Genomic DNA, 23,445 nt, shown 5'->3' with positions numbered 1-23,445 from the left:
CGCCTCGAGCGAATCATCGCTTGTCAATTATGTTATATGGACTTTGATATATATTGAATGCCACGTGTCGTTTGCTGTTTCAGTTTCCTTCTGGTTTTTAGACTAGCACGATTTTACACCGTCATATTAGTTGTAATTATTTCATTTCTACAGATAGTTCAAACACATGAGTTTGATATAAAACCATTTAGATTTCCTATGGGAAACTCATAAAGGCATTTCTTAGAAATTTCACTTAAAACATAAATGATATATGATACGAATGGCTATCGAGACGTTACTTTGAAAAAAAATATCAGTCTTTAAAACCATCTCTTCATCTGATGATTCTCGTTATGCTTATCCGCTAGAACGTGAAGTCATTGAAAACGTTCTCATCGACTCGCGATTGCAGAATGATATATATTCTTTGGAATCGACCGCGGGGAGAATAACTGTACCACAGTCAACATTATTTTTTAATGCCCGTATACTTCAATTTATTTTCTGTGATGCGATACCTTTTCATCCTTTAAACAATGTACCTAATCACACGTCATCACATCTTAATGTATTTCTAAATGAAATGTCTTTTAGTTCAACTGGCCCGCAGGGGCAAATAAGGGAATCACAGCAAATTGTTTTGAGCAGTCTTCTGGAGGATAAAGGGGATTCGGTCTGTATTTTGTCCGAATGATCCTTGTATGAAGAGGAACTTGTATGTAATCACATGTCAAATTGATAACTCCGATCGGTCATAGGATAGAAACGAGCCAATTTACATGTAATTATTCTTGCATTTTCTGCAACGTCATTTACTTCCATTTTCAAAAAACGTATATGGAAGGAAACAGGACATGTTTTTTTCTACAGCACAGAGGTATTTACTTTTAACGAAAGATAAATATTTTGAAGAAGCAAGTGCATGTATTGGCAATAATCTTAAATTGTTCTAAAGTAAAAATAATAGATACAAAGTGTTTAATAAATGAAACGAGGAAAATGGTCATTGATGATAATAACCAATAAAAAACTTGTATAATGTAAATGATTATATCACTTTTGTCTAAGAACTGTGTTACTAGGTGATTTAAACTCCAAGACACCTACCAGGAAGGACCAGCAGTAGGTGTGAACACAACAGGTCCTGCACCCATTGTCAACGAGATACAGACTAGCAAGTTAGTTGACAGTCCAAATGAAGTAACTTAGTGTGTTGACGGAGTGAATGCCATGGGCTTATTGGATACAGGGGCTACTGTTTATACTATCAGTAAGAAGTTTCACCATGGTTTTTATCGCATTTACCGGTGCAGAAATTGGATGAACTTCTGCATGTATAATGTGCAGATAGAGAACAACTACCATACAGTGGTTATGTGGAGGCCACCGTCAAGTTTGCTGGTTTACGGAGCAGCAGAGAGCTCAGCTATTTGTTTTTAATCGTACCAGATTGCGAGTACAACTCAAGAGTGCCTGTACTTTTTGAACCAATATCATTGGTGTTTTTATGGAGGATTGTCAAAGGGAATATGGTGTAAGGTACATCCAACATGGGCAGATAACCACTCCATGGCTTCTGGCTTTCCGTTGTTTGGTTATGAGGGATCGATACCTTACCAGAAACAAGAATGTCATCGCTTTGGTGAATAATGCTGCAACGACGAACCAGATCTTGAAACCAAACGCCACTGTCTCGATGAGAGGATTTATAGACCAGAAGGTTCCCTATCCTGTTACCTGTGTAGTGTTACAGTCATCTAAGAGATCTACGATGGCAGGAGACATTGATGTGACGCCCGCAGTGATTTCCTGTAACTCATGCAGTAGAGATGTGGTAGATGTTGAGTTGTATAACATTAATACCCATACCTTTTTCAGTTGCACCTGGAGTGATCCTACATGTACGTGAGATCCAGGCTGTGACAGTGCAGGAGATGCCTGTTATCAAGGAACGTGATTCATCCAAGTTCATGGACAAGATCGAGTTCAGTAATTCTATTGTGGAGGGTGAGAATCTTCAGTTAGGTATCAACCTGATTAATGATTATAAAGATACCTTTTCACATGGAGATGAGGATCCTGGTTGCATCAATCTTGTGGAACATAAGATTGAACTGGCTGATAACCGACCCTTAAACAGAGACATCGTAAGATTCCATCATCTATGTATTTTTTTTTCATAATATTTTTATTTTTCAAAACACATATATCATTAACAGTCAATAATTTTAATATTTCACCTGTATACTACTGCCATCATCTTTTAACAATTATCATCACTACTCACAATTATCTTCATCCTCATCATGTCATCCTCTTCCTCCTTCTCCTCCTCATCATCATCCAATCATCATCATCATCCTCATCCTCTTCAAACATCATCATCATCATCATCATCTATGTATGAAGAAGTAGAACTCACTTACAACAGCTGCTCTCAGCAGGAATCATACGCCCTAACCACAGTCAATTTATAACAATATAGTTCTAGTAAGAAAGAAGGATGGATCTTTACGCGTGTGTGTGGACTTCAGACAGCTGAATCGTGGAACCATTCGAGATTCTTACGCACTACCGCTTGTCTGGGTCCAAGTATTTCACGAAGCTTGACTTGAAGTCTGGATATCATCAGATCTCAATTACAGAAGAGCACAAGGAGCGGACTGCTTTTACGGTAGGCACTTTGTTTTTTTTTTAGTTCAACCTGATGCCATTTGGCCTGACAAACGCCCCAGCTACCCTCCAGCGATTGATGGAGCAGAGCATGGGGTATCTTAACCTGACCATCTTTCTAGTGTATATTGATGATCTGATCGTGTTTGCATAAACTTATGATGAACACATGGACAGGCTTCACAAATTCAGAGGACCCGAGAGAGTTGTTTGAAGCTATCTCCAAAGAAATGTAGCGTGTAACAGGTGTGTTAATATGTTGCGTTAGTGTGTATGGATTATTCCATTGGAATTGTATTAGCGTCATATATCAGCCACTGTTGATTGTTTTAGTAAATCATGTTATTTGTTGTTTTAGTGTTTTTACACCAGCAATTAATAAATGCTTAACATGGATCTTGCGTTGGAGTCGTCACTGCAAGTAGACCCTAACAATAGACTGCTACATACATTCAATGGCATGGCATATATTAAAATGATTGGTCATAGAAGGCGAGATTTAATGGTTGTGTTTTTAATGTCTTCAAAAATAACAAAGAGTGATCGGTATATTATCAGATTGGGCGTAATATAAGCATGCCAATGAAACACCTCAACATGCACATCACAATTAAGACGAGGCGTTCCGGAAGAGCAAGGGTCATCTGCTTTATTGATTTATCACATACAACAATATCACATACAAATGTTATCTTACAATAGTAATACAACAAATTTCGAGGCGCGTTTTCTGGTGGCGTGTATCACACATGTGTGATACAAAAAAGTTGTATCACCATACTAGCCGGAACTACCTTTTAGGGGAATTCCCTTTTTCCAACTTCTCGATGGAAACTAAAAATAGACAGTTCATTTGATGAAAAAAAAAATGTTATAGCATTGATTTAAACATATTAAAATATTTTTTTTTTTTAAATACATGCAAATAAATAAACAATTACAACTGGGATATTTTTGAATTGTCAACTTTATTAAAAAGAAAAACATTTTTTTTTACAATATATATATATTATAATTACATCAATCAAAATTTTATTCAATATCACTTTAACGTAATCGGAGAAATCATCCGATGTGTCCACTGTTTTGATGATAGTCATGTATCAGTTTGCAGGTCACTATGGTTACAGGACAAACACAAACATCGCAGAGGAAAATTAATGAAACAGAGACAGACTGCTCAACGCTGTTCTTATTGTGTTTTTATACAAGAGAATACCCACATCCGATCTGGAAATATTTCATGGCATATCGTGTGCTACTCAGATACGTAGCCACCAGTAACTTCCAGAAGGTCCAACCTTAAAATAAATGAATCTTGCTATTCACTGATGAAGAAAAATCACAAAAATAAGCAAACACCCTAATTAGAAATTAATCATCATCACAGTCTTCGTCAACTGATCGTGCTCCCAGTGAAGTTTGTATCTATGTCCATCATGATAAAAGCCGTTCAGGTTCGATAGGCCTGTACCACCACCCACCGCCATAATCATCGGAACAGCTTCCATGAGGGTTCTCGTCGCTGTCAACATCGCGTGTGGAGAAGTAGGCGCCGTCAACGTGACTCACACTATCAGCTTACAGAAACAAAAACATATGCATTAGTCATAACCCAAATTCAAAACAATATATGAATTAATTATAACGACAACAGTAGCATACATTGGTTGTCGAAGACGAGCAGAATATACTTCTAAACCTTCCTCTTCTGAAAGCAAGAAACTACACACACGAAATAACATCATCTTGCAAAGGGATATGTATTTACTCCAGAAACGTAAATAAATAATTGCCGGGATTTTTCGAATTCACTTATAACTGCCAAATGATGTCACAGTTTTCCTGATAGAAATGCTTATTTTAATGGGTTTTTTCCCGTGCGCATGCGCTCAACGTGAATTTTCTAACTTAATACACATGCTATTTCCAAGTGCGTTTGTGCAATGGTGGCTTAGCAACGGCCAAACAAACCTGGTGGATGGATTATTAAAACGTTAATGTAGGTTTGTTGAAAGATCATTGCAGTCATTCTAATTCTAGAAAAAAGCAAGCTTTATATAATAGGCTCCAAAATGTAAACAAGAGAATTGTCAACTAAACTAAGGCCACTGAAACATTATCTGAGCGTGAAAAAAGACGCATACACAAAGCTAATTAAACCCATGGCTATGGTATATGGAATTCAATGAGTTGAATACGTTGGTATCCTACAAGCGTTTATAGTGGTGTATCAAATTATTAAATCCCTGTGATACATCAACGATTGAAAGAATCTGTTTATCACATAATTTATATTCATGAGATGTTATATAGTGATAGTAACACCTTAAATTGCACATGACGTCACAATAGTATAGAACAGATCAGTTTATGTGATATTCACATTTTCACCCTACATCGACTCAATGGAACTAGAAAACACAGATCAATTCCTCCTCGATGAAGATTTTGGGTCCCGTCTTCTGTTATGAGAGCCGAAGCACTTTTCGACGTTTTTATACATTCACTGTTTGCATTGGCGATCTAGGTTGTTTTGCACCGTCTCAGAATCGAATGCCCTTGAATGCACCTTTTGGTATTGTGTAACATTGTTATACTAATATATTGACACATGTCCTCAAAACAAAAATACCAGAACTTTGTAGAAAGTTTAGAAACACATGGTCTGTCCGAAGACTGACAATCCCGATAACACCGTGTCCATGACCTTCGACTTAAGACAGTAGCTGTGTCCCATGCGATACCGGATATCACTTGTGTTGGTCACAGAAATCGAAGCCCTATTATTAACATTATTATACAACACAAAATCGATTGGTGTAAGCAATTTGCTTAATTGAGCACTGTGATTAGTGCAATCGCATATAAAACATCATATCTCCTTGTGTTGCATGATCCAGGGAAATCCACTTCATATCTCCCTGGACCGCGTGCCCCAATGGTAACCCCACATTCTGTTGGCATGGCGTTTTCTCCCTTTCAATTTCTTACAAATGGCGGACGCAAACGTTTTCGTGCAGTCAAAGAAGAAGAAATAGACAAAATTCTGCAAAACAAGATTTCCTAGAACTCAAAAATATTAACAAATGTCTATTTTGACTGTTACCAAGAGTTTCTTAAAAAATTCAATAACCCCTTACTTCATACAGTAGCGAGAGATGTGTTAATATCTGACGGGAGTGGGGAATTTTGAATTTGCTTCGTGGAAATGGTACATAAACTGATGCGCAGTACACTTGCACGACAAGATAGACAATATATGTATGATTATATCATTAGTTATTTAAAAATGACAAAATCAAAATGTATTATGAAATCATCCAACTGGGATAATGCATACATATATACAACTGAATAATAACATTATTTTAAGGAACAAGATAAACTAGAATATCCATGCGCTTCCGAGACAACAGCAAAAAAAAAAAAAAAACATTTTACGTTTCTCACTCCTAACTCCTTTCGTCAGCAAGGGTTATATTACCCCTAGAAGCCAAGGACGCGATAATTCTATTTCACACGGGGTGGGGAGTCATCAATTTTAACGCAATATGAGGCAACATACATGTGTACATACGGGGAAGATGTCCCCGCTAATGGATAAGACTCGTGTAAGAATTTTTCAAACATACTCTCTCCTCACCAAAGTACGAATATGGGAAGTTTGAAACAAAAGTATATGGCCAAAAGAAAGTAGACTTACATAAATTGCCAGTAAAACCGTTCAGAGCAAGTTTGTACTTCTGATCTTCATTGGCCACCTGGAAGTTTGCGTATTGCGCATATCCTTTAGTCCCGTCAACGAACTCAACTTCTATACGTAGAATCCTCGGAGGGTTTGTAACGAGGTGAAGGAAATCATTGCCTTGAATAAAAAAAAATGTGATTTCTTTATTTAATTGTCATTATTACTTACGCTATGTATTAACTGTACAATATTGCCATACCTATATATACAAAATATTCACATACTATGAACTCGGAGCTGTGTTTTATTTATGGGGTCTGTATGACCAGGGTCTTATACAGAAGCTTAAAATGTAGGGAATTGGTTGAAATCTACTTTTATGGTTTCAAAATTATCTCTCAGACAGAATACAAAGAGTCTCTACCGAAGGCTATCATTCACAATTCAAAGTTGTAAATGCAGGGGTACCGCAAGGATCAGTTCTCGGACCTCCTCTTTTTCTCCTTCTTTATATGTAACAATAGATGATAATCCAGCACAAGCAGCACAAGCTCTAGCAGATGATCTCTCTAATATTGGAGAATGGGCAGGTATTTGGGACATTGCATTTAACCCTAACAAAACTAAATCAGTAATCTGTTCAAGGAAACGCAACAAAAATCACCCTCCAATAACTCTTCAAAATAGACAAATTACAGACACAGCAGATCACAAACATCTTGGACTTCCACTTCAAGAAGATGCAACATGGAAAGAACATTTTCTTAATATACATGTATATAGAAAAGCATAAAGTAGATTAAATATTCTTCGATGCATAAAATTTAAAGTGAATTGCAAGTCTTTAATCAAAATATACCCAGCATTTATAAGACCAATGTTATAATATGCAGAAATAATCTGCGATAACTGCACATACTAATCAATACAATTATTAGAATTTGTTCAGTAAGGAGCAGCCAGAATCATTACTCAGATCAGGAACATCACAAACTAAATTATATGAAGAAATTGACTGAGAATCTCTTTCAGATAGAAGGAATAAACACATAATGATGCACAATTACTACATGGAACACCACCTCAATACTTGCAGGATATCCTTATTCCTTTTATTAACAACCGAAATGATAACCCGTATTCCCTAAGACAATCACGACTATTCAATCCTCCTCTATGCAGAACTAACAATTAATTTGACAGGTTCTTCCCCAAAATGTGCCGCCCAACTAACAATGCTGATCCTGACCACTTCATCTCTTCTTCTCTGGCAGCTGTTAAATGCAAGCTTAATAATAATAATAATGCTGAATGTGACTCACTGCAAATTTTCAAATTTTAAGGAAATGGAAAGGCCAATAGTATTATCTATCAGCTTAGAAATTCATGTAGCAATTTAAATTTTGATTTATTTAATGATCATTTATTAAACTTTCCCATCTGTGCCTGTGATAATGAAATGAAACTGCTTCACATTATTTCTTTGAATGTTTCAGATATAATGAAATTAGACATTCTCTGTATATAATATAATATAGTAATTTATACATTTATTTTTTGTTACATTTTCTTACTCAAAAATGCATAAGTATATATGTCCTGAAAGATTTCTCCATCCTCATTGGTCACATGTGTCATCAGTTGAGTGTGATAAGTCTTGTATACATTTTGATTGATAGTATTTTTTCTGATAATTTATAATATAATATCTTACATCTATATATATTTTCGCTTAATTATTGACAGGCACGACCTGTGGTACATGCACATGGATTTTTGGTCAATGCCTGTCAATGACTAATTGTTATAGATATAGTTCATATTAAATATATTTTTATCAAATGTTATGTATACATGCATATATAATCAAAATGTATGAATGATGTGCAAATGTTTATGTTTGAGTTAGTTCCCTTAAATATTAGTTATACATGTATTTCTTTTATTTCACAGTAAATTTATATATCTAATTTTATATTTATACAATCCAATTGCCACTCTAGGATTGAATCTATATAGGCTTGGCCTGTGATTTAATCCTTTTGACTTATACCATCAAATATCAATAAAATTTGTTGAAATGAAAATTAGACGGGGAAAATGTAAAAAGATACTATGATCATAGTATGCATATTGATAACTTACCAATCCAGAAATTCCCATCGAGCTCTCCGAAGCCTTTCTTATACTCATTCCAGCTGCGATGGAAATCGACAACTCTGCTGAGTCTTCTCTGAATCACCTGCGTCACAAATCAAACATTGATTGGCATTTCATTTTATTTATTCCGAGTTATTTCTCTTCGCCTTCTATCATCAACGCTGCAGATCTTTAGAATCATTGCAAATTCCTAGAAGGCAGAAACATCTGTATGACGCAGTTTAATCATTTGTAGGTCCGCTTAATATATCTCCCTGGCTTCTTTGAAAGGTGCTAATATCAAACGTGTCATTTGCCCAAACCTTTATAAAAGGTATAATAACTTCTTCTTATACATGTATGTAATTTCACGATGTGATATTTACAGGAAATGCATAATAGGAATACATCATCCAGTTATTTAGTCCTTTTAGGTCCTGTCAGTGATACAAAGGTGTTATAAACAAGAAGCTACACATTCTGTGAGATTTTTGAGTTAAAATAAAATATGATACGACATGATAAATAACAATTTTTTGAATGTTATTGCACTGAAAAGGCCGTTTTCAATTAATAATAATACCACTGATAGTACCATCATAGTGAAATAACACACTTATGTGACAACTCACGCGGTCAATGGCAAAGAATACTGACAACTGTTCATGTCATACTTTCAATAGCATTAAACTATGATTAATAGGTATTGAGTATCTGTTATCTTACTGTCTAAAAAGATAGTTTGCAATATTTGTTACGAACATTATCGACCACTGACATGTTGTTTGTTACATGAATAAAAAGGGACGTAAATATTTATCGGTATAAGGGGAAATATATACTATAAACGAACATATTTTACAGACTATGTATATATATTTATTTATCTCACTTCTTCAGCTTAATAAACTCTGACTGCGAATAAATCAGCGTATACGCAATGAAATCAAAATACATAAAGTACTGTAGCGCTAAAACTCTTGTGCAGTTTTATCAGTTGACAATCAACAACTAATACAATAGGCGCTATGATGCAGGTTTCATCTAAACAAAAACAGCTGATATATTTTTTAAAGTAAAAGCTACTTTTTCATCTACAACTCATTCTTTGGTTTTCGGTTTGATTGTATTTGTTTAATGTCCTTTTAACAGCTAAGGTCATTTAAGGACGTCATCCCGTGTTTGCGATATACATGCGTGTGGTGACTGCGTATATATATATATGTATTTTGGGTGGCTGCGTTTATGTACTTGGTGAGTCGCCTTGTGATAGACCGAAACTTTTGCCGATTTATAGTGCTACTTCAATAAAGTATACTGCCGAAGACACCCAGCAGGAACCCGCCCGGTCATAGTATACTGACAACGGGCCAACCAGTCGTCCCACTCCTAAAATGCTGAGCGACAACTCATAGAGCTGTCATTATAATATATTCTTCATATCAACATCAACACCTGATGTCACTGACATAGTACTGTACATCTAAGGTTGTTTTTGTTTCATCAACAACTAGTACAACTGGCATTTTAATACGGTTTTCCTTGTTACATCAACAACTCATCAGCTATCAATGTCATGATGAAACCATAATGAGAATCGGTATCATAATCATGATCATGATCTCTGGAACAGTCTTCACAAACATGTCATAAATGCAGAAACTGTTTATCAGTTTGAAATCTGTTGGACAATTATTGGAAAAATAACCGGTTTATATATAAAGAACAATAATCTCCAAATGCTGCATGTACATTGCACCGGACTGATATTATTTAATTATTATTTCTTTGTAATTTACTGGATATGGATATAGAGGCTCTCAGCCTGCGTCCATAATGTTTCCTGATAAATCCTAATAAAATAATCATTACGTCGTCTATTTGTGGCGTTAACGGAAAATCAACTAGACGGCGTCAACTAGACGGACTGATCAACGCAATGTTGGCGTTTTCTCTTCTTGTTACCCGATGATCATTGCACAAAAAGCTAATGTAAAATAGGTATTTTGTCAAAAGCTAAACTGAATATTGCGGAAATGGGTGAATATTTAACTTCTCCGCGAGGTAAGCTAACAACCAATGGCTGAAGTGAACAGCTCCAAAATAACATTTGACCACGTCCCTACTAAATCTGTGTCAATACACGCTGTGCATGACACCCATAGTGAATCTGAGGCAGAAATTGTCGATTGTGGATATATAAATTATTCAAAAACGTAATTTTGAGTTCTTTCTTTCAATTTTGTTAAAACTACTAGTGTCTTTGCGTAAATTTCCTTGACCTATATATATAATCAACCACACAGCGGCTGCAGATACTAACGTTGCAACACACCCTGAATTTTTTCAACCTTGATATACCAATGACATCCTTTATAAATTACACTCTAGGTTATCCCATACTAAACAGAAACCTAAAAAGTACACCTTAAGCCGTTGAATTAAGTGATAAACTTTAATACACTGATATAATGCATATCAAACAAAATTATATTCGTTATTAAAGCACACATTTCAATAAATAAATAGATAAATAGAATTCATGGAAAAGCGACTGAATAAACACACATACGCCTGTCGTTAAAAAATAGGTAATCTATTGCATTGATATAATTTTGTTTTCAGAGTGAGATACGTTCCATATCATGGCCTACTTACCATCCATTTCCCCCCGTTCAAATCAAAGTAACAAAAGAAGGAGTACATTTTATCTTCTGTCGTAACACCTTGATAAACACCCGAGGGATATCGAGGAGGAAGTTCTGAACAGCTGTTGAGGGCTGAAATAAAAAAAGTTAAATATTTAGAAAGATAAAACGACAACCACAAAAAACAGGGAATATAAAACGAAACCGTATTCTTAATTTAAAAACGTTTAAAAAACGCAAAATATAAATATACAGATTTTGTAAGCGTTTTTGGCATCGTTGATACTCGCCATACAATCCAAGGTCAAAATATCAAAACTTAGTATCTGGAAAATATATTACTCACTTTCCTGAAATACTGAAGCAAACAGTTTTTGAAGTAAGGAGTAAGCGTATACTTAAAGCTCGACAGAATGATCAATTCTGTTGAAAGGTAATGCATTGAAAGGTAAAGCCGTATTCAGTAGTTAGATGTTTCATTAAACATAGAATAAATGGAATTGTTTTGAAAGACTTCTATCCTCATTTCTCATTACCAAACACTAGGACAAACCTTACTGGGCCCTTAATGCATTGTTTCTTGTTCCTAAGTAATACTTTCAGAAATATTTGGACGGACTTTTTATCGAAAAAAAAACAAAAAAGAGAGATTTTTTTTTCAGAAGTCAAGGGGAAATAACTTTCAACGTTTTATGGTAATCGGATAATATCTAGCATTTAAATTTTTTATCAAGTTTGAAGAAAGTTATTATCAAGAGAACATAAATCCGCCAGCAGTAACATCAAACTTGGTCGAGATCTTAAAGAATTTAAACTTGTTACCACCATTGAAAACTATCCTAGCAGTTATTGCACGAACAATTCTAAAATAACGACCTTTTTTAGTTAATCCAGGGGCCTCTTAAAAAACGAAAAGGGTAAAAATTGACAATCGAGCTTGGTCGAGCTCTCAATGCATTTAATTTTTATTAAGGTTGAAGAAAATAGGTTAACAGCTGCTCAAGTCAATACAAAAAAAAGGCAGAAAGGGATATTTTAGCTAAATGATGGGCAACAACTCCGTCAAATAGAGTCCATTAATAGAGGCAATCAAACTTTGCCTAGCCCGTTGTTATTACGTTTGAAAAGATCCGTTCACATTTGTTGCAGTTATTGCACAGAAACGAAGCGTGACACATGGACTGTCAAATCTAAATTAATCGCCATTATTTTAGTCAAAGCGGAGAATAAAGTACGAATTTGGGCATTGACATAAATGACCATAATTCATCGTTTTTCTACCGTGTATAAGGATGTTAACACAGTGTGAAAAAGCAATAAATGAATACAAGGATTTCACATTTAAACTATAACAATTATTCTTTATAAAAAATATATGCATAGAATACAGCAACAACATATGCATATGGTGTAATAAATGCTGGTCACGCAACACATCTATAGACATACCCATACATATATGACAGGTAGTTTGATTTATTTAGATGAAAAAAATGAAAAAAGAAAAAAAACGGGACCAAACAAAACATTCGACTCGTCTGATGTGTTCTATTAAAGAGTGTTGTAAACCAGTGAAAAATAAAGAAAATATATACTTGGAAATAGATCGGGTTCATAAGTGTAAATATTTGACAATATATCCATATAATGTTACACATGATTACATAATATTTAGACTTTGATGCGGCTGCTTAACATAGTTTTAGCATTTTCTGCTGTGTGCTGGCAGGCTATGTGGAATTGATGATAGATGAAATGTATATTACAGAAATACAGATATTTATACCTTGGCTTCATTTGGATCAGAACCAAAACTTTGGCTGAATTGAATGCGGTGAAAGGTAAGCACCGTTCTGATTGCTCAAAACGAAGTTATCCTATCACTACTGATGTAGTATGCAGTAATGATATAAGTTTTTAATCAAATTGAAAGTTTGTGATATTTAACATTTTAAACAATTATTGTATGAACCCCACAGTAAGATGAATCACGGTCTCTATCTGATTAATGCCTTATTATCCATATAAGGTAAAATAACGTCCAAGAAAGATAGATATGGACATTTTTTCAGGGCACACCAAATTTCCACCCATGCGCATATAAAAGTGCGACCTCCCAACCAGTGGAATAATCTTGACAACAGAAATTTCAGTCCATAGAATTCAAAGGTGAACAGAATGTCCCAACTTTGAACGTCATATTGTCGTATTCTATGCGAAGTGTGTATGTTGAAATTCGGTAGGTCTTCATTATTTGTGTAATACACAGTTTTTGTCGATAGACAATTGTCAATATCTTTTTATTTTTGTCTGAACAGCCAGGGGCAACATTCACTAGAACATACAACTGCGGTAATACCTAGAGCACATTTTTAGTCTGGGTGAGCAGTGAGTCAAGACGCCACTTTGCGATCTGTTGGATAACTATATAATGCACACCTATTTTTATGGTGCTTTCAATTGAAAGTATTTTTTAAGGAAACATGACTTTGATGAGGACAGGATTCTTCACGGGATTGGTTAAAAACATGTATTAGTTTGTTTGCTGAAATGGTTTATTGTAGTATTACCTGATCCATCCATCTACAAGTGGCCTTATCTAATATGCACATCTAAATTATTCACCATCATCGCAATACAACTAAAAGCAATTAACGTCACACGCATGGCTGATATCAATGATAGGATTTTGGGTACCGTCGGTATACCTATAATCAAAAAAGAATTGTACGTGATATATCTATATACACATGTATTACCGACACTAAAGTAGCATACACAATTTGGTGTAGGTATCGAACTCTCCCTCGACAATTTATACCGAAATGCTTATTTGTGTACGTCTTCCTGACACAGCCAAGGCAAAACGTAGGTCTTCCTGACACAGCCAAGGCGATACGTAGGTCTTCCTGACACAGCAAAGGCGATACGAGAAGGATGTATTAGAGCAACACCAATACACGGACCAGACCAAGAAATTAGAATATGCACCTTCATCCCTTTGTAGCTCTGATCATGCAATAAGATAAAAAAAAAATACAATACTAAGTTTCCAAGACAACTTACATCAAAAAAGGACCCCGATCCTTAAGGAGTGCATAGTTCGTCTCCTTTGAAGCAATGCAATTCGCCCATGGGTTAAGGTGAAGAATGTCCTGATTATGATAGTTTCATGATGGAATCAACAACATGAAATATCCACACAATGTCTCTTGGAATTCTAATTAATTGATCTTGCAAGCAAGACAATTTGATAAGACACTTTTTATGTCTTTTTCATTTCCATTTTGTGTTTGTTTATATTTAATGACAAGGGTCATTTGAGGGCAAACGAAACAAACCGGAAAATGACAAATGAGAGAACAAAAGAAAAATTGTCTCATTCTCGTTCAGAAACAATGCAAAACGCAACAAATCCGAATCAGAAAAAAAGAAACTTTATATTCCAAAAGAGCGGATTGAATGAAGACAATTGAAGAGAGAGAGAAGATGTCCAGATGGTTGTGATGACTATCCTGCTAACGTTTTGTTTGGAATTAGGTCCTTTTTAACACAACAGAATGGTAGTCCACTGATGGGCTGTGGCATCAGGGTTGCTCTGAGTGTTAGTAAAATAATCCATGAAAAGGTTAATATTGAAATGCTGGGAATACAAGTCTGTACAAGTCAAAGATATATCATAGGTTTTCTTAGCGTGCCAGCAGATAAGGCATCTGATGATTTTTTTCTGGAAACATTTTTAAATTCCTTTTAGATTTAAAAAAAAAAGGGGGGGGGGGGGCTAGACAAGCCTGTATGGTAATTATACTTATACATAGACAATTCATCATATTCATAAGACAGAAAATTGACCAATCCTTCTTTAGTACTGCAATCTTTCAAACTTCGAGATAAGGAGAAAGATATGGATCTACCTGGTTTATATTGAATGCCTAACTTCAAAAGATCGCATGCATGATGTTCTTATACGAAAAGTTTAAGCTTCGGTCTTTATCCAAACTTCTTATTCTGTAAATATAAATATGTCCGGCCTTTTTGACTTTGCATATTCAAGGTCTTTAATTAATAGAATATAGCATACATTAAAACAACTTCAAAAACCTTCGGGAAACCTCGAACAATTCGCCTTTTCAGAACGGTTTTTTTATCGAAATGGTTTGTTTTTTCACTTATATTTCTTTTAATTTAGAAAAAAAAAAGAATTTAACTTTTTGAACTATGGCCTACATGAGAAAGAAAATACGTAGTCATCTCAGAGTACGGGCTATTTTAAAAAGAGAACAGCTCATTTAATGAAAAAAAATAATATTTGCAAACAAAACAAATAATTGAAAATGTAAATGTGATGGGATTCTTAGATGCTCAAAGTAAAAGAAAAATAGATCAATATGATTCTGAAGGTATAGAAGGTATTATTTATATTTATTAGGCAGCAAAAACTTAAAGAACATGAAAAATAGTAAGAGTCCTGGTTCAGATGGCTTCACTGTTTTAAGTGCTTTTGAAATAGCTAGGTTTCTTGTTAGGTCTATTGATTTTGTATATTAGACAGGTATGTTATCAGGTACACAAAGCAAGGTAGAATTAGTTGTATTCCTAAGGGGATAAACCTAGACAGCTCTGAACAAATTGGCACCTATAACATTATTAGATATAAACTATAAAATTTCTTTGGATATTTAGCAAATAGAATGAGAAAAGTTTGTGATGTTCACAATTTTTTTGTCGATGTGTAGGGGATAACACTAGATTAGTTTACGATACCATGCAATAAACCTAGGAAATTATATCTCAGGAAAGCTGTTGTTGGCAGATTTTGAAAAAGCGTTTTATTCTGCATCCATGGGAGGTATTGATAAGGTTTTCACATTCAATTTTAATCCTAATATACAAAACTGGATAAAATGCTGAACAATAATACAAAGGCTACTATAAATCAGGGAGGAATAGAATAATTACGGGTATCAAGTAATATGTTAACACATTTCTTTTATTAGAAAAAAAACTCCAAACAACAACAAAATTTGGGGTTGGAACTACATACAGACAAAACCCGGGCAATTTGGAAAGGGAGAAATATATAGTGGAGATACTTTCCCCTACCGGTGTTAAAATTTAAATGTGGTATGTTGAAATTTATCATTCCTTGCATATGTTTTAGTGTTATTCTTCACGACATCAAAATTATACTTTGAAAAAAATATTAAACTAAAATCTTCAGTATGTATGAATGTATACAAATGTAAAAATGTAAACACTTATCATTGGATGATGATGATGATGATGATGATGATGAATTGAAATTGACAATTGTAGTCCGCCTTCTCATTATCATTGAACCGATGCTAATCAAGTAGCAATTTCAACATTTAAAATAACATTTGTTGCATATTACTCGCGTTATTTAATTGATAAAAACCACTTTCAGACGTATTTCATGAAAAATTACAAAAAAATGTAGTTTTTTCATCTTTTCAGGAAATATGTTACAGTATAATGCAATAACTCACATAACATCAATAGAAGGAAAGAAAAAATAAAAACTGAACGGGTTTCGCTTTATTTATGAAGAAGATGTAGACCCGTGGATCTTTTTATCAAATATTATAATTAAGCTGGAGATCTAGCCCCCTCCCCTTTTTATAATAAGAGGAGGGGCTAAATCTACACATTATCTAGTCGATCTGATGTAGTGTGTATTCGTATATAGCATACTTTTGATCATATAGATGTTCATACTAAAAAAAAAAAAAAAAAAATACAAAAACGTTTTGGACAATATGAAATCAATGTTATGTTGACCTCAATATTGATTAAAACAATGAAAGCACATTACTTACTGTGTATGATAACATTGTCTTTAGATTTAAGAGGCATCTGTAGTGATATTTACCTGAATGTTTGTAGAAATACATGACTGTCGTATTTACGTCCTCATCCGTCCCAGTCCCGATCAATCTTGTGTAGGTTTCACACCTTTTGTCGACTTCATCGTACAAAAACGACAAACATTCTTCATTTTGACAGGAATTTGCACAAAATAGATAGTTTGGGAATCCGGTATTTGAATTGAGTAAATACACACTATTTTGTTCTGGTTGAACGCAGTATAATCTGATAAACGTATGCTGCTTAAGCAAAACTGTGACATCACTGGTTATCCAAAGAAATAACAGAACTAAATGTTTCATTTTCAAGTCGTTTGTCCAATTTTCACTTTACCTCAATACATTGTTTGTAAAGCTCTATTTGTTTTTTTTTCTGATCAGGGGTCCGTGTCACAATAGATATGTATTTCCGTAACATTGCCGTCTCTTCACTGAGATTATCAATTCAAACATCAACACACAGGCTTAAGGACGCGCTTGAATAACATATCACCCACTATCTCCAGGTAGACTTATCTAATACTTTGTAGTGCTTGTAATACAGGTACAGAAAGGCAGAAATGTACATATTTACGTACCTAGGATATGGGACGCAACTTTAACTTTGCAATACACAACCAGAGGAGAAATGTGCAAACCATTATGTACGAGTTCACCATATGATGAATAACCCACTGGGTGTCTTCGGCAGTATGATTCAGTGAGGTAGCACTATAAAATGGCAGTAGTTCAGCATTATCACAGATATGAACATTAAACACACAGGAGGGTGGTTTGGTGACATAGTTTTAACACACCTGCGTTTCACCTAGGCGGCTGGGGTTCGATTCCCCGATCGGATAAGAAAAGGTATTGGGTAACAATCCCGACCACGTGAGTTTTCTCCGGGTAATCTGGTTTCCTCCGACAGAGAGAGATCATGCCCGCTTCCAACCGAGCCACCAAGAGTGATTAAAATAAGCTGGAATTACTCGTTCAACGGTTGTGAAATAAAAGTTTCATTTTAAAGAAGAGCATCCATTTATGACTATAACTGTTGATGGGAGGTCAAACTACACAAAAGGTCACTAAAAACATGAGAAATATCTAATGCATAATGACCGAAGATATCCATGGCCTGTTTGTAATGTCTCTAAGATATATACTAAATTAATTTGTAGACAGTATTTTGCCAGAACAATATGTTTACGTAGTTTTGCAAATCATTATGAAGGGGATATTTATATGCTGAACATTGAGGATTTAGAATAATTTTAATAAAATATATGTTTAACCTTTTGACACAAGCTTTAAATCCTAACCATTAAAGCTTTAAATCCTAACCATTAAACTTATTGGGAATTGTAATAAAGATGACATAAAAAAATCTAAATGAAAAACTTTGAAATCTTATATTACTATTGTTTTTGAATTATAAGAGCGAAGCTCTTTACCGTTAACGTGCGCGTATGTACAGCATTCTAGTCCAGCTTCGCATAACGTTGACGGGATGGTACAGCATGAAAATTTTCTGCCGGAAGTGAGCGTGAGCAACCCGCTCCAGTTGTCTGCAGAAACTTTAGAAAAAGTCGAACGTTACGTAAATCCAGTTAGTGTGTTCATAATGCTGACTAATTATTTTTTGTAAAAAATATCTGTTATAGTGTGCGAATAAAATGTAGCTCGAATTATGGTTTCGAGGACGGAACTGGGAACATTCGGCATATTTCCGATGATTGCCGAAAATGTACCGAGATGTTGCACCCTCCATGTCGTTCCTAGGCAACGTGGTTGCTATATAAATCTAGCCAATCAGAACGCGAGGTCGATTGTTCGCCATTACTTCCGCCAACTTGTCGGACCTCAGTTGAACACCGCGAGAATACATATATGTAAACAGAAAATGGTGAAAACGTGCTCGTGGGAAACTGGCAACAGTTACGGCTGATACCCTGATAGATTGGAGGGCGGTGTTGTATATTCTATAATTCATGGAAACTAAAACGTAAGTAAAAGCGACATGAAAATGAGCTTGAGGTGGGTGAAGGCGTACAAAAGCTTGTCAAAACGAAAGTAGAAGCAACAAGGTAATGTCACTGTTGTGTACTGTACAGTAAGACTAGTGTAACGAAGTACATGTATGTGTAGTACAAACCTGTATTTACTGCGAAAGATCGGAATCTTCAAAACTGAAAGTAGGATTTTTTTTGTAGTGATGTACCATAAATTAAGCTTTTTTTTTCAATAAATATGTATAATCAAAATATTGTTTAGATCATACCTTATACATGTATTAATGGTGCCCAATACCAGTTTTAATTAAAAGATGATAATCTCTCAAATCTTACTGTATTTCTAATTCTACTATAGAACACAGTATATACATAAGGTTGGTAGAGACATTAAGTTACATTGTAGTTACCAGCTATGCTACCGTTACCAGCAATATTAGTGTTGCAAAATTACATCTAATTCACACTTATTTTCCCCTCACAGATTACCAAATGTACTACCACATGAAATGTGTATATTACTGGAATGCCTCCATTTGGCACTAATATTTGGGATATCTAATGATAATGTGATATTTTTTAATGAAACACTTTCCTGTTGATTATCATATTGGCATTGAGTGAAAATGAAAATATTCTATAACTAAATATTTAATAAACCACATTTGATTCTATCAGTGATTTTTTTTGGCCAGATCTACAGCCGACTTTAGGCTGTTTCCCCTTGCCAAAAAAAGTTGTATTTTCCCAATTTTGTAACATCATTTTTCCCAATTAAAAAAAAAATGTATCAAATTTCTATCTGGTTATCTGTATTGTATTTCATTCCTTGAATATGTGAATATTATGGTACCATAGTTGATCATCATACACGTGAACAGTAGACGGAAAAATTTTCTTCCGCGATAGGCAAGTTGGCCTCAATTAGTCGTATAAATGGTATAAGGGAGGTAACTCGAATCCTGATCACTGTTGCGCTGCGTTTCAGAGAGTCCATAGACAAACACCAAGATGAAAACAAGAAAACTTCCTTTGTTTTGTAGTCTAAGTAATAACCCAGGATGCTTGCTACTGACTCTTCATATCATGAGGCAGACTATAAAAGTCAATAAATGAAGTGTTTTAAATTTGACTTATTTAAGTATTTTGTCATTATTTGCTATTTTCCCAAATTCACAAAACACCGCAATTATTTTACCAATTGAAAAGGCATAGGCTGTTGAAAAAATTACCTGAAAAAACCACTGAACCAGTCAAACATAATGATGTGACAGCTTGACTAATTGTATGCATTTGATTTTCCGTCATCTATAATAAACATCGGTAACTACAATATAATACAAGTGAAATTTTGAAACTGTCTATTCTAATCCCTGAGTGTTATTAATCCATGACCTTATCCACCATCTGTAAACATATCTTATCCGACCCCACCCCCTGAGTATTTTAACATCCATGACCTTGCCTGATATGAATCCTGAGTTTTCTAATTTACCAATTAAAATGCATGTAAAATGTATGTACATATGTTTTCTATTTTCTTGTCTATAAAGTAAACAGCAAGCATGTCAGAAGACTTCATGTATAGGGTGGGAATAGCATATACATGTACATAGAATATATACATCCTATTTGTTGAGATATTGTAAAGCATACTCCGGACATTTAGAAAAATGAAAGCTTTAGCTTAAGAGTGTTGTCATTAAATGAAAAATATGAAGGAAAAAAAAAAACATTTGTAACTATTGTATTTTTTCAGATACAGCTTTGGAAGTTGTGTCAGCAGCAGATGAAATAAAGCTAGAAATACCTATATAAATGAACATACAGCTATTTCTGGCTACAAAATGTATCTATTTTTAAATATAAGAATAGACAAGCCCCTGTGAATCAAGTGCACCATTGGTGTTGAAGTGATGCAATTTTATGTTTATCATTACATGGTGATTTTTCTGAGACTGTGAAAGCCCATCTGTAGAGATATGTATTAAAACTGGATTTTCAAGGAAGATTTAAAAAAAAAAAAATAATATTGGTTCAAAACACATCAATTTCTAATTCCACATACAGGACGGATAAATTGTACACTATTCAATAATGGTTGGGCTACACTTTTTGAAGTGAAAGCAGCAGCAATTCATTTGGACACTCACATAAAAGTATGGTTGAAATGAAGCAATGGAAATAATTGGCATATATTCAATGTCGTGCTTTGATCCTTCAACTACATGGGGCCATATACCTACAGTTGAACTGCTGTTTAGAAAACTCTCATTTTTGGTATAAACATATTGTATGCAATAAATCATTCATATGTCTCTGGTAATGATCACACATACTGTACTATGCAAAACCAAGGGCGTCAACAATTCCAAATGGTCAACCCCAAACAGAAAATAAAAAAAATGTTGAGTTTTGAAAGTCAGCACAAAACAATGGAGATAACCAATTCACAAACATTCCTGAAAATTCATGAAATTCTTTACATGTTGATATTGACCATACATACTACAAAGCATTTCACAAGTTTCTGAGAAATAGCATCTTCAGAAAAGTCATTCTGGTTTCTGGTTATTATTACTTTCTCGTTATTAAACGGCGAAACGTTTATCACTATATTTTTATGTTATACAGTATGAAGCGGGAGTGATGTCATAATTAAATATATTTGCCTAGGCAAAATTATTTTTGCCTAGGCAGAAATCGAATTTTGCCTAGGCAAAAATAATATTGCCTAGGCAAAATTCGATTTCTGCCTAGGCAAAATTCGATTTCTGCCTAGGCAATATTATTTTTGCCTAGGCAAAATTCGATTTCTGCCTAGGCAAAAATATTTAATTATGACATCCTTCCCGCGCCATAATACATTGGCATACTAGCTAGCTTCGCTCTTTTCAGGCATTGCCTGTTTCATATTAGTAGTTCTTGTTTTGTGTACATGTACAAAAATGAGGAAAAATGACATCATTTATGCTTAAGAATTTATATTATGTGTTAGGTCTCCTTAGACGGTGTTAAGTGACATATTCTAGTCGGCTTTTGTACGTCTTCCTGTGTCCTTCGACTGTCCTGCGTCCGTCCGTAAGTTAATAGTAATTTCAACAATAATGGGCTAATTTTAATAATAATTTAATTTTGTATGAAACAAGCATTTTCATTGGCTGAAATAATTTTGTTATACCCCCATAACAAAATTTTTGACGTTGCGAAATGTAACGTCATTTTTGATTGGCTGATGACGTTGCGTAATAATTTATCACAAAAAAAGAGTTCGTCAAAGAAAGTGAAATATCTTGGTGTGTATAAGACGAAATTAAATCATAAGAATTAACATTAATTATTTTTTCTGTTATACAGTCATAACATAAAAAACTGGAGTGTACTCTCTTCATAAACCGCTTCGCGTTTTATTTAGAGTACACTCCAGTTTTTTCTGTTATGACTGTATAACAGAAAAAATAATTGATGTTAATCCTTAAATAATATACAAGTTTATTCATTATCATCAAAAAGTATACTTATCAAATGACGTGATTCTAACAATTAATAAGATAATATACTAGTACAACAATAAGCAAACGCTAATTACAATACCTTGACTTAACCCTCCAATTCTTTTTATATGAATCATTTGATGTAATTCGGTTGAAGAATAGCTATACATAATTACAGTAGCCCAATTATTAGACAGTATTGTATGTGCGGGTACAATAAAAATGTTACTTAAATTCTACAAACAGAACTGTTGAAAATTAATTGAATAACAAGCTGTTATCAATTAATTTGATAAGAGATAACTTTAGCCTCGGAGACAGACTGGGTTCCCCATCCGAGCTGGTCACAAAAAAAAGTACTATCATAATCATGACAAGTTGCCAATCCTTTGTTATTGATAGGCTAACAAATTCAATACATACTAGGATTAATACTCATTAGGAATAGTTATAGATATAATACTACTTGCATACGATTTCAGCCAACAACAAATGATACACTGATAACAGTTTGTCACAGTATTCACGGCAGAACATTAAAACATGAAAAACAGTACTACAATAAAGTAAGCGAATGATGATAAACCGGTACACGTAATTTCATATGTCTCTTAGTTAAACAATATTTCATTTACATGGCCGGGTTTTGAATGCTGGTTCAGATCTCTGATGACATAACATCTATAAATTTAAACATATTAGGTCTAACATATGTTTCCTATATATATATAAACTGATTTCTGAGTATAAGGGACATTCCATAGGAAAATTATATTCGTTTTCAATTTGAGTGCAAAAAATACGATCTATCAGAAGATACCCGGAACCTTTTTAATTGTTTTTTGTTGTTATTTTTGTTTGTTTTTGTTTCTTTTTTATATATTTATAATTTAACAAGGCTCCGGGTATCTTCTCTTTGATTATGTTGTATTTGTTTAT

General features: G+C 34.3%; 1 protein-coding gene across 1 annotated transcript; it reads right to left on the bottom strand.

Moving 5' to 3' along the window:
* Positions 1-3,445: 3,445 nt before the first annotated feature.
* Positions 3,446-13,716, bottom strand: LOC117340539 (ficolin-1-like). Its single transcript, XM_033902298.1, has 7 exons — positions 13,704-13,716; positions 11,144-11,265; positions 8,492-8,588; positions 6,362-6,523; positions 4,140-4,235; positions 3,879-3,956; positions 3,446-3,489 (listed from the first exon to the last, which is right to left on the bottom strand). The coding sequence occupies exons 1-7, from the start codon at positions 13,714-13,716 to the stop codon at positions 3,446-3,448; spliced, it is 612 nt and encodes a 203-aa protein (XP_033758189.1).
* Positions 13,717-23,445: the final 9,729 nt, after the last annotated feature.

The sequence above is a fragment of the Pecten maximus genome, chromosome 13 (assembly GCF_902652985.1).
Source record: "Pecten maximus chromosome 13, xPecMax1.1, whole genome shotgun sequence".
NCBI classification, from domain to species: domain Eukaryota; kingdom Metazoa; phylum Mollusca; class Bivalvia; order Pectinida; family Pectinidae; genus Pecten; species Pecten maximus.
Note: the sequence above shows the minus strand (reverse complement) of the source record. Positions and strands in the feature narration are given on the sequence as shown.